This window comes from Austrofundulus limnaeus, unplaced genomic scaffold (assembly GCF_001266775.1).
Source record: "Austrofundulus limnaeus strain Quisiro unplaced genomic scaffold, Austrofundulus_limnaeus-1.0 Scaffold1505, whole genome shotgun sequence".
Lineage (NCBI taxonomy): Eukaryota > Metazoa > Chordata > Actinopteri > Cyprinodontiformes > Rivulidae > Austrofundulus > Austrofundulus limnaeus.
Window position 1 is genome coordinate 3,072 of NW_013953907.1, and position 13,153 is coordinate 16,224.

Below are 13,153 nucleotides of genomic sequence, written 5' to 3' on the forward strand. Positions count from 1 at the left end.
ATATTATTATTATCAATTAATAAAATGAGATTAGAGGCAATACTTGAACAACTAAGGGACCCACAATATGAGCTTGTTTGATTCCTGACAAGAATAATATATTTTTAAAAACGTGTAACAACACAACTGCATTAAACTTTCAGTTTTTATATTTTTATTTAAAACTATATTCCTTTCTCTCACTTCATCCACCATTACAAGCAAAATAAAAAAATAAAAAAAAAACTCCTTCTGGGCCTGCAATGCATCTTACGATGGGCTGGGCCCAGAACAGACCCGTTCCTCAAACCAGGGAAAAAGGAGGATGCATGTGTGGGCTGCAATGGGAGGAGTCTTCAAATTCAGACAAACTTTGGTGGCGCACAGTGACACAAGCAGCTGACAAATTTGATCTTTGAAGGATGCAGATACAGCCATTATCTTATTAGTGACTTTAATCTTTAACTACTAGCCTTTAGTTAATTTTAGCTAATTGTTTGTTGCAAATATTTTGCTCTTTAAACGCAATTTGCCACTTTTAGCTTTTAGCTAGCTTTTTATAACTTTTCCCACATACAGTAGCAGGCAGGTGTGGGCCAGATCTGGTGTGTCAGACTAGCTCTATGGCTGACTGCTGGCATGGCAAGTGGTTTGTTAACAAGATGTGGGCCAGTTCTGGTAATGATGGCTTTGTTTTTATGATGGCATTCCACAAGTGGCCCATGTGGTTCGGTTTATGTGGTGCCAGCCCAAGCATGGACCACTTCTGGCAAACCAGACAGTCCAGCCACCAAAGGGCCATCATTCTTTGCAGGGTTTAATCCGAGTGTTGTGCATGTGGGCCAGACTTTGGCCAGACTGGGCTAGCAAGCATTTTATTGCATTTAGCTTTAGGCTAATGTTTTGTGACTTATTGCTATTGACATTGTATTTGACTCTTTTTGTCTTGTATTTTCTTTTTTGGTGTATGCTTTAACTTTTATCTACTGTATTTTCAGCTTTAACAACTCAGTTTAAGCTTCATTTTCATTGTAACTCTGCACTAAGGATTCTCACAGCATTTTTGCAGAAAATGCAATGTCCCTTAATCCATATGAATGCACTGCACTGAAACATCATCACTTTAAACTCGTGGCTGATGTTAGCTGATAACACATCAATCAATTCACACGATTTACCCTCCTCACACATCTCTGTTCAGAAATAAAAGCCTAAAAATGAAAGCAGAGGCCTGTTTTCTTTGTGACTCATTCAGGCGTTTGAGTTTCACCAAATACATATTTTAATGCCTGTTCTCCTCCCGGTGCTCTAATTAGCCCGTGGATGCATTATTCAGCTTTAAAGCCCTGGCTTAATCAGCAGCGAGCGCAAGTTATGTGACAGCAGGGGGATTCAGACTGAGAGGAAGTGAAAGAGCTTTGAAAATATGTTGACAAAATATGTGAACGCACACAGAGCTCCCCTTGAAATGTGTGCATTCTCCAAGTTCTGATGGGCTGAAGCAGTGTACAGTCTGTACCACTGCTGTGCTGCAGTAGGTGCTGTCGCTACTGTGGAGCCAAATGAAGCCTTCACCATGGCAACTCGAGAAAATAGATGGAGACGGACACTTTGGTTTGTCTTTTTTTATAGTTGAAAGTTCTGCTGCAGGGTAGGACTCCTGCATGTTAACCTGACGCAGCAGCAGCATCGTCTCAGTAATCCAGTTGTGATCATGTTAAAACACACCTTGTTCACGTGAACACGCTCCTCCTGAACCAAACTTTTTCTTCTTGCTTCTAATATGTCATCCTTTGAAAGTGTTGCGTAATGTTTCAGAGCGTTCTTTGTTGCCTGACTGAAGGGAGGACGTGTCAGAGATGCTGTGTTGCTCAGTCAGTATCATTAATATTTAACTGACCTACAACTCTGCTTGTCTCAAAAAACACATTATTATTGCCTGCTGGAGAAAAGCAAAAGGCGGGTAATGATAGTGTCTTTTTGTTTGTGTGTGCATGTTTGTCTGTTAGCAAAATATCTCGTGAACCAGAGAACAGTTTTGAATGAAACTGCTGCAGTTTATTTGTTGGATGTATAGGGTAAGCCCTGTACATCCAACAGTGAAACTGAAACACCTGTCATTAGTGTGGGAGGTTTCACGGCTAAATTGGCTTCAACTCTGTCTGTTAGCAAAATATCTCAAGAACCATTAAGGAAACTCTCTGAAAGTAATCTCTGACATCTAGAGTCAGCACGATGGATTGGTGGTTAGCACTGTTGTCTCACAGCAAGCAGATCTTGCGTTCGATCCCCAGTTTGGATCTGGGGGGGGGGGGGGGGGGGGGTCTGTGTGATGTTTGCAGTGATTTTCTCCAGGTACTCCAGTTTCCTCCCACAGACAAAAAAATAAATAAATAAATGTATGTTAGGCTGCCAGACCTCCCTTGCTTGGTTAAATAAAGGTTAATAAATGACTAGAGCTGATTAACTTTGGGAATAAAATAAAGATGGCTGCCGCAGCTAACTAACCTTAGCCCACACAAAAATGGGTCTAACTCAAGCGTCTTTACAGATGTTGAGCAGAAATGTTGTGTGATAGTAGCTGAGAGTTATTCAAATCACATTCTCTGAAAGCCAACACACCTCAATTGAGACATCATTTTCAAATTTTAACCAAACAGGTGACATTTAAAAGTTTATGAAATGTCATTAGTTATAACGTTTACTAAAAATCTGTGTTTAAAAGTTTGTTTATTCTGTTGTTTTAGTAAAACTTAAATATTTTCCACCCAGGGCGAAATTATTCAGAGGAAAGAAAGTACACGGGGATTACGACATCAAAGTGGAGCAGGTACGTTTCAAGCTCTCATGAAATGCAGAGAATTAAACCGTTTGTCCTCATGTAACTTTCTGCTTTTGTGATTTTAGGCGGAATTCAATGAGATCAATGTTGTGGCTCACGCCAACGGAGTCTGCAGCGTGAACATGCAAGTCCTCCGAAATGGCACCAAGGTTGTCAGGTGAGACACGGCGACACAACAACAAAAGACTCACAAATGAACAGATGCATTTTTCAGTGCATCACTGTTTTTGATGAAGCTTTTACCGCCCACTGAGACTCAGCCTGACTCATCCACGTCGACAACATGCTGGTCAGTTTTGGTCGCATTTCTCCTGTTGTTCTGTTTCTCCAGATCCTTCAAGCCAGACTTCGTTCTCATTCGCCAACACGCCTTCAGTATGACCCAGAATGAAGATTTTCGCAACCTGATCATCGGTCTGCAGTACGGAGGCGTCCCGAGCATCAACTCCCTCGAGTCCATCTATAATCTTTGTGACAAGCCGTGGGCAGTAAGCACTCAGCAGCCAAGAAGTTCTTTATCCTTAAACAATGTGTCCGGCAGAGAAAATTAATTTTTGGCGGGCTTTCTACCTTGTTTTTATTTGTCAGGCTGTGGGTTTCTGAGTTGATTTCCATTTAATGTCTGAAATGTTTCCTCTTGTGTTTGTGCAGTTTGCTCAGCTTATCAACACGTGCAGGAAACTAGGGGCTGAGAAGTTCCCTCTCATTGAACAGACCTTTTACCCAAACTACAAGGAGATGGTGAGGACCCAATTGCAAATATTCCCTTTCGAAAAATAAAATCACAAGTTTATGAACAAAAGAAATAAAGCCATAAAATGCAAGAAAATGTAATAACACAGCAGTTTTATTATCTAGGTAAGCATGCCATCGTTTCCTGTTGTTGTAAAGATTGGACACGCCCACTCCGGAATGGGCAAGGTATGTTTCTTTATTACATTTTCTCCATATTAAGTAATGCTACACTATAGGTGCTCATTTTTTTTTGTGTGTTTGATGGTTTTGTGTACAGGTGAAGGTGGACAATCACAGTAAGTTCCAGGACATAGCCAGTGTCGTGGCCCTCACCCAGACCTACACCGTCACAGAGCCTCTCATCGACTCTAAATACGACATCAGAATCCAGAAGATCGGCACTGACTACAAAGCCTACATGTATGTAGAATTATGCCGATCTTGCTAAGATTCATTAACCCCCGCAAAAAAAGGAAAAAATGAACTTAAAGCATGTTTTATGTTCCTCAGGAGAACATCCATATCTGGTAACTGGAAGACCAACACGGGCTCTGCTATGCTTGAACAGGTGGCCATGACTGATCGGTAAAATCAAGTCCCATCTTGACAAAAATTCTCAGAATAAACAGTGTATTCCACATGCTGTAATGTACTGACATACAGGAGTATTCTGGAAAGGCCGATCACATTGCAGTTTATGCTAACGAGGTCAGAATTTGTGCCGCTATCTTGGTAGGTGCTCTATGACAACCTAAATTATTGCAGCATGGCAGCAGACCATGGCCTCTGAGGAAAAACATGAACCCAGCCAAAAGCATGGGCATGGGAGTTTGTCTAACCAGTTTATACGTGTTTTGTGGACTTGAATAAGGCATTTGAGCTTATTCCCTGAGATTGGGGGTCTGTTTCTGTAGCTGTATGACTGTCTGGTTTGTTCAGACTCTTTCAAGGTGGGAGTAAGACTTTGCCAGGGCTGCTGATTGCCACTAATTCTGTTCATAACTTTTATGGACAGAATTTCTTGGTGCAGTCAAGACCTCGGGACCTCAGGATTTCGTCTCAACTATTTGCAGGTGATGTGGTCCTGTGTCATTGTGCCGTGATCTTCAGCTCTCACGGGAACGGATCACAGTGCTGTGTGATTAAGCAGATAAAATGAGAAAAAGCACTTTAAAGGGCCACTATTATGTGTTTCTCAGGCATATATTTAAATACTATACCATAATAAAGTATCTATGTCACCTTTAGCTGTTATTAAAATGCTGTTTTATGTTTAAATAGAAAATAAACTCATCTTCTCATCACTTCCTCTTCTAAACACCTTGAAATTGGCCTCTGTCTCTTTAAGAACCACCTTCCACTTCTGTCCCACCCATTTCAGTGGGGGGGGTGGCATGCGCTATGATGCAGTTTACTTGGCATCTGAAAATACTTTTCCTCAAAGGTATTTTGAATCTAAAAACAGCTTCACAGAACTAGTGTTAGGAGCTCAGCAGACAGTTTAAGTTTCACTTTCAGTTTCACTCGTTTGCTATGTTACTGCTGAGAGCCAGCAGGAGTCATGGGCAGGGTGTGGGGGGTGGGGGGTGGGGAGGTGTGCTCCGTGATGAGGAAGCTCGACTTAAAGACACGTCCCAGGGGCGTTTCTGGTCCCCACCTGTCGTTTTGCTCCTCAGCATGGCTTCCTAAAAACGCTGCAGAATTTCTCAAACATGCATGAATGAGTCAGAGCAAGGCTTTGGGCATGTTTTTTTATGAGAGTATAACATTACAACATGATATAAAACTCAAAAAAGTTGATTTTACATGATATTGCCCCTTTAAATCGGAGTCTCCAGTTGGGAATGAGGTTCTGCCTCAAGTTGAGGTGTTGAAGTATCTCAGTGTTTTGTTCACGAGTGAAGGAAAAACAAGGAGTGAGACTGACAGATGAACTGGTGCAGCTTCTGCAGTATTGCAGACTCTTGACTGGTCCATTGGGGTGAGGAGTAGTTGAAAGGCAAAGCTCTCTGTTCATCCGTCGGACTCTGAGAATCGAGCGAGACTGTGGATACTATCAGTCAAACTGAGTTAACTCTGTAGGTTTAGGTGGCTCGGAGTAGAGCTGCTGCTGGTTGTTTGTGCATCCGGTAAAGATACCTCCTGGCAACCTCCATAGGAAGGTGTCCAGAGTAGACCATGAAGAAGACCCAGGACACACTGGAGAGATGGTCTCTCAGTTGACAGAGAAGCATCTTGGAATCCTCCCGGAAGAGCTTGTGGCTCTGGAAAGAGATATCTGGGTCTTCCTGCTGAAGCTGCTGCCCTGAAACCTGAGTCAGAAACAAGCAACAGATAATGGATGAATGGATGGATGTTTAATTATATTAAAATTAGTCTATTTCTATACATTTTAAGACTGATGACAGCACATCACACACAAGGCATTCACAATACGTGACTTTAACAGCACCTAGATGTCAGCCATGAACCACGCCTGTCAATCACCACTCCAAAGTATTTCTGTTTCAGTTTCTCAACTGTTCAGTTTTGAGTGAAAAACAAAACAGTCACCTGATACAGTGCGTTCTGAGTCATGTTTTGATTGCTTTGTTCAGGTACAAGCTGTGGGTCGACACCTGCTCTGAGATTTTCGGAGGTCTGGACATTTGTGCAGTTAAAGCAATCCATGGGAAAGACGGCAGAGATTACATCACCGAGGTAGGAATCTGAGATGGGCAGGACTAAAAGCTGCAGTCAACGTGAATGATCTATAGTGATGCTTCTGGAAGATACCAACCTGTTTGAATGAACAAACAGCTCTTTATTCAGTTTCTTTGCCCCATATAACCATCTCCATTTGGCGCAGGCCGTTGGTTCCTCCATGCCGCTGGTTGGAGAGCACCAGGCTGAGGACCGGCAGCTGATCACTGAGTTGGTTTTGGCAAAACTGAACCAGTTAGTGGAGAGAGAAGCTAATGCTCCTCAGAGACCCACCACCATACAACCATCCCAGGTACAAACAGTGTTGTATAAAGTACCACAAAGTAATACTTGAGTAAAAGTACAAATATCTTACCAAAAAATTACTTTGGTAAAAGTTGAAGTCTTCTTTAGGAATATTACTTGAGTAAAAGTCTTAAAGTATCTGATATTTTTTGTACTTAAGTATTAAAAGTAAAAGTATTGATTTAAAATGAGCAGTTAGATTTTCTGTAATGACATTTATTAAGAGGTGACCTCCCCCAAAAATTGCAGAAATTACTATATCGTATTAAAAATAATTAATTTATGTTAAATTTAGGATGCACTAGTCTAACTGTTTTAGTTTATATACATATGTCAAGGGTGACCAAACCTTTTCCTCAAAATGAAAATCCATCTGAGGGCTGCGACCAAATACAATAATATAATTCATGAAATACAAATACTTCTTAAGTACAGTTCTTTTATTTTAATGATTCTGTCCTGCTGGAGTGTGACATGATTTGTTTGTGTACAAACTAATACAGTATCAGAATTTTATATATCTATACTTCTCATTCAACCACAATTAAATTCACTCTAACTAGGAGGCACAGGATAGTAATTACGCATGTTTTACAATAACAAGCTGGAATGAAAACAAGCAAAAATGAAATAAAAGTAACGACTTTCTACTTTTTGCCTTTTTAAAAAATGTAAGTAGAAGGTAGGCTGAAAAATAATTACTCAAGTAAAGTACAGATACCCAAAAATTCTTAAGTACAGTAAAGAAGTATTTGTACTTAGTTACTTTACAGTTCTGGGTACAAAAACATGAGGTTCGACACCAGGGACACTTCTTCGTTTTGTCCATGCCCAGCTGTAATCATGTGCTCTCTTCCTTTTTGTTGTTTTTTTAGGGAGCTGGTCAGAAGGGCGAGGTCACTGGCGAGCTCACCAAGAACGGCGCCGGGCGTCCACCTCAAGGTTGCTTGCAGTATATTCTCGACTGTAACGGCGTCGCTGTGGGTCCAAAACCAGTCCAGGCCAACTGAAGAGACCCCGGGGAGGAGGAGCAGTACCGTCAGAGCCCAGGGGACGGAGTGAACCTGAGCCCAACACAAGTACCGACGTGTTTTGTGTGGATGCTGCCAGCTGTAGGGTCAGATCTTTAAAAAGGGAGGGAGGAAACCGGCCTGGACTGTTTTAGTTTTGAACTCTATGCAGTGTCCAGTCGTACCGTCTAACCTGTTCACCTGTTGGTTTGTGTACTCACCTGTGTTCTAGTAGCTGTGGGGATTTTTGTTTTGTTTCTGTTTGGATCTGTTGTTGATAATGTGTAAAATGAAGATTGTGCCTACACTGAGTTCAGTGCTGCTCTCTGGTTCCTGTTTGACCCTGCTATGAACTTTTCATTTGCTCAGTGGTTTGGTTTAACTTTAATTTATTTTTTTATTTGATGTGTACTTCTAGATATCTCTTGAACTTTGGAACATTCTGTATATGCTAATATGTGTAAGGATAAGTGGGTGTGTATGGCTGTAGTGGTGATTATTTTCTTACTAATATACAGTAGATATTTATTTTTTGTTTTTGCATGATCGGTTCAAAGCCAGGTGCAGGTCAGTTATAAGCGTCTGACCGAGTGGTATGTTTAATATCTAACATGGCTGTGTTCCTTGTGAGTCATGCATTGTAAATGTGCAATAAGATAGGAGTTTTAAACACACAAGTAGAGACATGCAGTATTTTTTATGTTTCTCTAACTTCCATATTCCAGTCTATAGAAAATATAAAAGCTAGTAGAAAAGAGTTTATTCCCATATAGAAGTAAAAATTAAAATTTATGAAAGATTTTTATCATAGAGTTAGGGTTAGGGTGATGTGCAGGTGTGTGAACCAAAGAACATATTAACTACTTTCAGTCTCCACTAACCCAGGCTGTAGGTACTGGTGAGGGGAGAGGTAATCCTGCACTGCTCTTCATCAGAAAACAGTGATTCCTGTTTCAAACTGCCGAATGAGGAGCAAACACCTTTGAAGGGAGGCTTTATTTTAACTCGTTTCATTTCATGTCCAGTCACTTGGAAATATCTTGTTTTTTAAAACCCGAAATGTGTGTATCTCCTCCACACACACACACACACACACACACACACACAGAGAGACCGCCCATCGTGGTTTTCTCACACTCTTAGCTTTTACAGCAGCGTTGCTGTGACAACGATGCGAGAGCTCCCAAGTCTTCAGATGCTGTGCTCATGTTACTGCCGTTCCTGTGAGTTGACGAAAAGTGCAATATTAATTGAATAATTTGTTGTTTTCTCGGTATAATGCTAACAATAAAATCAGATCTTCCATTAAATTCATTCAAAAAGCTATACTTAACCCACAGTTTTTAAAAGTTGTCCCGATCACTTGTTTTATTTTCTTTTATATTATTATTATTAATTGTCCAGTGGCTTTTCTTTTATCCTAGTTCCCAACCCTGGTCCTCAAGGACCCCTACCCAGCATGTTTTACTTGTTTCCCTGCTCTTCAGCAGGTCTTCAGAAGATTGTTAATCACTCATTCATTCAAACCAGGTGTGTTAAATCAGGGAAACATCTAAACATGCAGAAAATGAGTCCTTGAGGACCAGGGTTGAGAATCACTGCTTTAATACATGTTATCTGATTTATTATTTACAAATAAATGGCAAAGAATCAATGGCTTCCAGAGACAATACTAAAAACATAAAACTAAGTCAATATTATATTTTTAAAATATCTCATCAAGCTCAGAGAAGCTCTTGAGGTGTTGGTCAACATTTAAAGCAGTGACTTTTAGAGGTTTCCCTGATTTAACACACCTGGTTTGAATGAATGAGTGATTAACGATCTTCTGAAGACCTGCTGAATAGCGGGGAAACAAGTAAAACATGCTGGATAGGGGTCCTTGAGGACCAGGGTTGGGAACCACTGGTCTAAATGGTGAAACAGCTAAAAAGCAAAACAAACGACCTGTATAAGAAAAGTGCCGTCCTTGACAGGTTTGTCACTATCAAACTACATTCTGCCGGTTCTGTGCCGTTCTTTCCTGATTTGTATGAAGTGCCATTGTATCTGTGATTGTATCCTCGTAGAAAGCCATGCCTGAGGCTTCATGGATGTGTTGTTCTGTTTATTAGGAGATATGCCATGACACTGACGTGCAGAGGTACCCCAGCCAGAGAAAGTCATGAGACTTGTGTCTGCAAGACCTGCTGGACTACAGAACTCTGGTACCTTGAAAACCAACGTTGAAAAGGTTGTGAATTGTCAGAGAACAAATTATTTGTGAACATTTCCTCAGTTGTCACTGGCAATAAAGCTTCCTTTGCAATAGATGGCTGGTGTGTGACCTCGTGTGTGAGTAATGTGATGTCTCTCTTCATTAGTTTACCTTGTTCTGTGAGACAACTCGGCTGCTTTTGTTGGCACACTTCACTTCCAGCATGGTGTCATTTCCAGCACATGAACAGATATTTGTACTGTCGTGTTCCAGCTGCCTTTATGTTCTGCTGTTTGTCTCATACGGTACAAGTATTTCTATAAGTTTCATCATTTTAGTCCGGATGAACATGACAGATTTTATTTTGGGCAGCAAAACATCATACAGCTCAATACATACATGGTACTTTGTTGGTACTTACCTAGTATTACCTGGTAAGGACATGGTAATTACTAAGCATGTACCTGGTGCATACCGGGTATGTATAGAATACTTTTTACTTACTGGATACTTACCTGTTGTCAGTGTTGTATAAAGTACCACAAAGTGATACTTGAGTAAAAGTACAAGTATCTTACCAGAAAATTATCTGTAAAAGTACAGATACCCAAAAATTCTACTTAAGTACAGTAACAAAGTATTTGTACGTAGTTACTTTACAACTCTGCCTGTTGCTCACATGGTACTTACCCAGGACCTAGTATTTACCTTATACAAACAATATACCTAATACTTAGTACATATGTACCTGTATTTGCAGGGTACATACCAGATGCATACTTGGTAAGTACCTAGTAATTACTAGTGATGACTACGACTAAGACATGGCACACGGTACAATTAAATAAACACAGACTACTTTACATGGTGCTGGTAAGTACCATGTAGGTGACAGTATTTACCAGTCACAGTTAAGCAGTAGAAGATGGAGATGTACATGATTTTCACAAACTTACATGGTAATTACCTGTATATACCTATTGCTCATGTGGTTCTTACCCAGTATATCCCTAGTATTTACTTTGTCCATATCATGTACTTACCAGATAGTTCATACTGTATGTATCTGGTATTTACAGGGTATGTACTTGGTACATAAAGGGTATGAACCCGGTGCAAGGAGTGGGATGTATTATGGTGTCTTGTTTTGATAACTATGGTGCATTTTTTTTATTTCCACACTGAATCTAGGGGCCCTGATGGAATCACACTGATTACAAAGCCCTCATCCTTCCAGCTCAAGTTTTTCATGATACTCTAACATCACATGGGGTGGTGGACAACTGGACCAGTCTGAGGCCCAGAAGAAAACAAACAAAACAGGCCCGTTCAAATGCACCCAGTGGAACAGAAATAGCTGGATCTGCTGGGAGCAGAGTAGAAACACCAGATTCACTGTGTGAGAACACAGGTGAGGTTATTAGAGCCTCGGTTCTGGCTGCTGTGCTTCACAAGAAGTGACAAATTTGTTCTCTCCCTTGGAGATGAAAGAAAAGCATGACTTTTTTTTTTTGTGGTGTCTGAGAACTATTATCTGATTGGGCAGAAATCTGAAGGGGTTTTATAGCAATAATGTTTACATTTCTATTTTTTCTGCTGGTGTAGAAGTTTGTACAACTGAAATCAAAAAGAAAAAATAAGTAGGTCCTCTGGATGGGTTCTTCTTTAGTGAAACGTTTCATCTCTCCTCCAAGAGACTTCTTCAGTTTGATGAGTTTCAGGTGAACTCAGCCTCATAAGCACTGCCTCCACATGGACAAACAGGTTAGTCACATGCAAAAGAGGGCCATCGCCTAACAATAGGATTGATTAGCTCTATTTAGTCACATGCAAAACAGGGCCATTGCTTAACAATAGACAGGAAAAAAAGACAAAATCAAGGGGACATCAAGCCCCGCCTGCACTCACTACATACACATAACACAACACCTAAAAAACACAGCATCCAAACCAATAAGTCAGGTGATGGGGCACATGACCCTCTATGAACAATAGAGCAAATCAAGCCTATTGTTAGGCGATGTCCCTCTTTTGCATGTGACTAACCTGTTTGTCCACCATGTGGAGGCAGTGCTTATACGGCTGAAATCACCTGAAACTCATCAGACTGAAGAAGTCTCTTGGAGGAGAGATGAAACGTTTCACTAAAGAAGAACCCATCCAGAGGACCTACTTATATTTTTTCTACCTGGATTACTGAGATGCATCAGGACATGTACAACTGAAAGTTTGAAGGTGCAAATGAGGAAATATGAAAATCTATATACAGTAACCCTTTCCTGCAGGAAAGTTTTTTTTTTGTTATCTAACTTATGTATGGTTTTGGAGATGGTTCTATACTGTAGAAACAAATTACATCCCTGACAGCTGTAACTGGTTCTACCCACAGAGCCCACGCAAAGTGTTTCAGATCAGTGTAAAACACCACAGACGCAGCAGAGAAGCTGGAACCATCAGGCTGTTGTTTGTCTTGGAAAATGTCAACAATATTTCTGCAGATATCAGCATGCAGCTCCCACGGATAAAAATCTGTTCAGCAAAACGGATTTGTCAGACATCCAGATGGTGACGATGATTTTGATTTTTTTTAACTTGCAAAAAAGCTGAACGACCAGGCCCAGAGCACCAGAAGATCTAAGAGCAAGAACTCTGTGGGGTTTTTGAACTTCCAGCTGAAGAAGTTCTGTCTAGACTCCCCCCGGCCCCCCACAGCTGTCTGCCAGGCTGCTGCCCGACATGAAAGGACTTGTGCGCTCCAGGAGAGGCTCGGTGCAGAGTGGACCATCTGGTTGAAGAGCATAGAGGACATCTCACACTTCTGTCCCATAATGAAGGAGAATGTTAGAGAGTCCTGGTAAAAACAGAGAAATGTCAAATCTTAATAAAAGCACAGCAGTAAAAAGTCTTTATCACTCACTGCTCTCACTGTTGGAAAATAAAACCTAAAATATGACAGTGAAAGGATTTAGATCAGGCTGCAAGACTGATGATCACTCAGACACAGTTCTCCTCATTTTTATTGTTTTTTTAGTTGAGTTAATTGGATGAAGATGGGAATCTTCTTGTGAAAAGAATGGATACAAGATATTAAAAATAATCAATCACTTCAGGATTCATAAGCAACATTTATGCTTGAGGAAAAAAACCATCTGGTTTACATTTTGTTGCCATCTGGTGGTGGATTTGATGCTTACAAAACCTGCAGCATCTTCAGTTACTGTGGTAACAAATAAAGTAAATCTGAAACACAAAGAATATCGAAGCGTTTGTACAAAATACTTCAAAGTAACAATAGAGTGACAGTACAAGTGTCTTATAATAAAATTACGTTGGTAAAAGTTAAAGTCTCCTCTAAGAAAATTCCTTTAGTCTTAAATTTATCTGATATTTTGTGTACTTAAG

The 13,153-nt window shown here is 40.5% G+C and overlaps 2 protein-coding genes across 2 annotated transcripts in view; both read left to right on the forward strand.

Moving 5' to 3' along the window:
• The window catches only part of syn2a (synapsin IIa), a 9,417-nt gene extending 1,224 nt beyond the window's left edge, over nucleotides 1–8,193 (forward strand). The window contains exons 2-11 of the mRNA XM_014032651.1: nucleotides 2,752–2,809; nucleotides 2,887–2,978; nucleotides 3,153–3,309; nucleotides 3,473–3,562; nucleotides 3,680–3,742; nucleotides 3,834–3,976; nucleotides 4,067–4,141; nucleotides 6,154–6,256; nucleotides 6,405–6,551; nucleotides 7,420–8,193. Coding sequence (XP_013888105.1) covers nucleotides 2,752–2,809; nucleotides 2,887–2,978; nucleotides 3,153–3,309; nucleotides 3,473–3,562; nucleotides 3,680–3,742; nucleotides 3,834–3,976; nucleotides 4,067–4,141; nucleotides 6,154–6,256; nucleotides 6,405–6,551; nucleotides 7,420–7,554 — 1,063 coding nt within the window. The 3' untranslated portion in view covers nucleotides 7,555–8,193. The remainder of the gene's footprint in view (nucleotides 1–2,751; nucleotides 2,810–2,886; nucleotides 2,979–3,152; nucleotides 3,310–3,472; nucleotides 3,563–3,679; nucleotides 3,743–3,833; nucleotides 3,977–4,066; nucleotides 4,142–6,153; nucleotides 6,257–6,404; nucleotides 6,552–7,419) is intronic.
• LOC106535607 (synapsin-2) overlaps nucleotides 2,786–13,153 on the forward strand; it is a gene marked incomplete at its 5' end in the record, with an annotated part of 39,852 nt that continues 29,484 nt past the window's right edge. Inside the window, 1 exon segment of the mRNA XM_014032650.1 lies at nucleotides 2,786–2,809. Coding sequence (XP_013888104.1) covers nucleotides 2,786–2,809 — 24 coding nt within the window.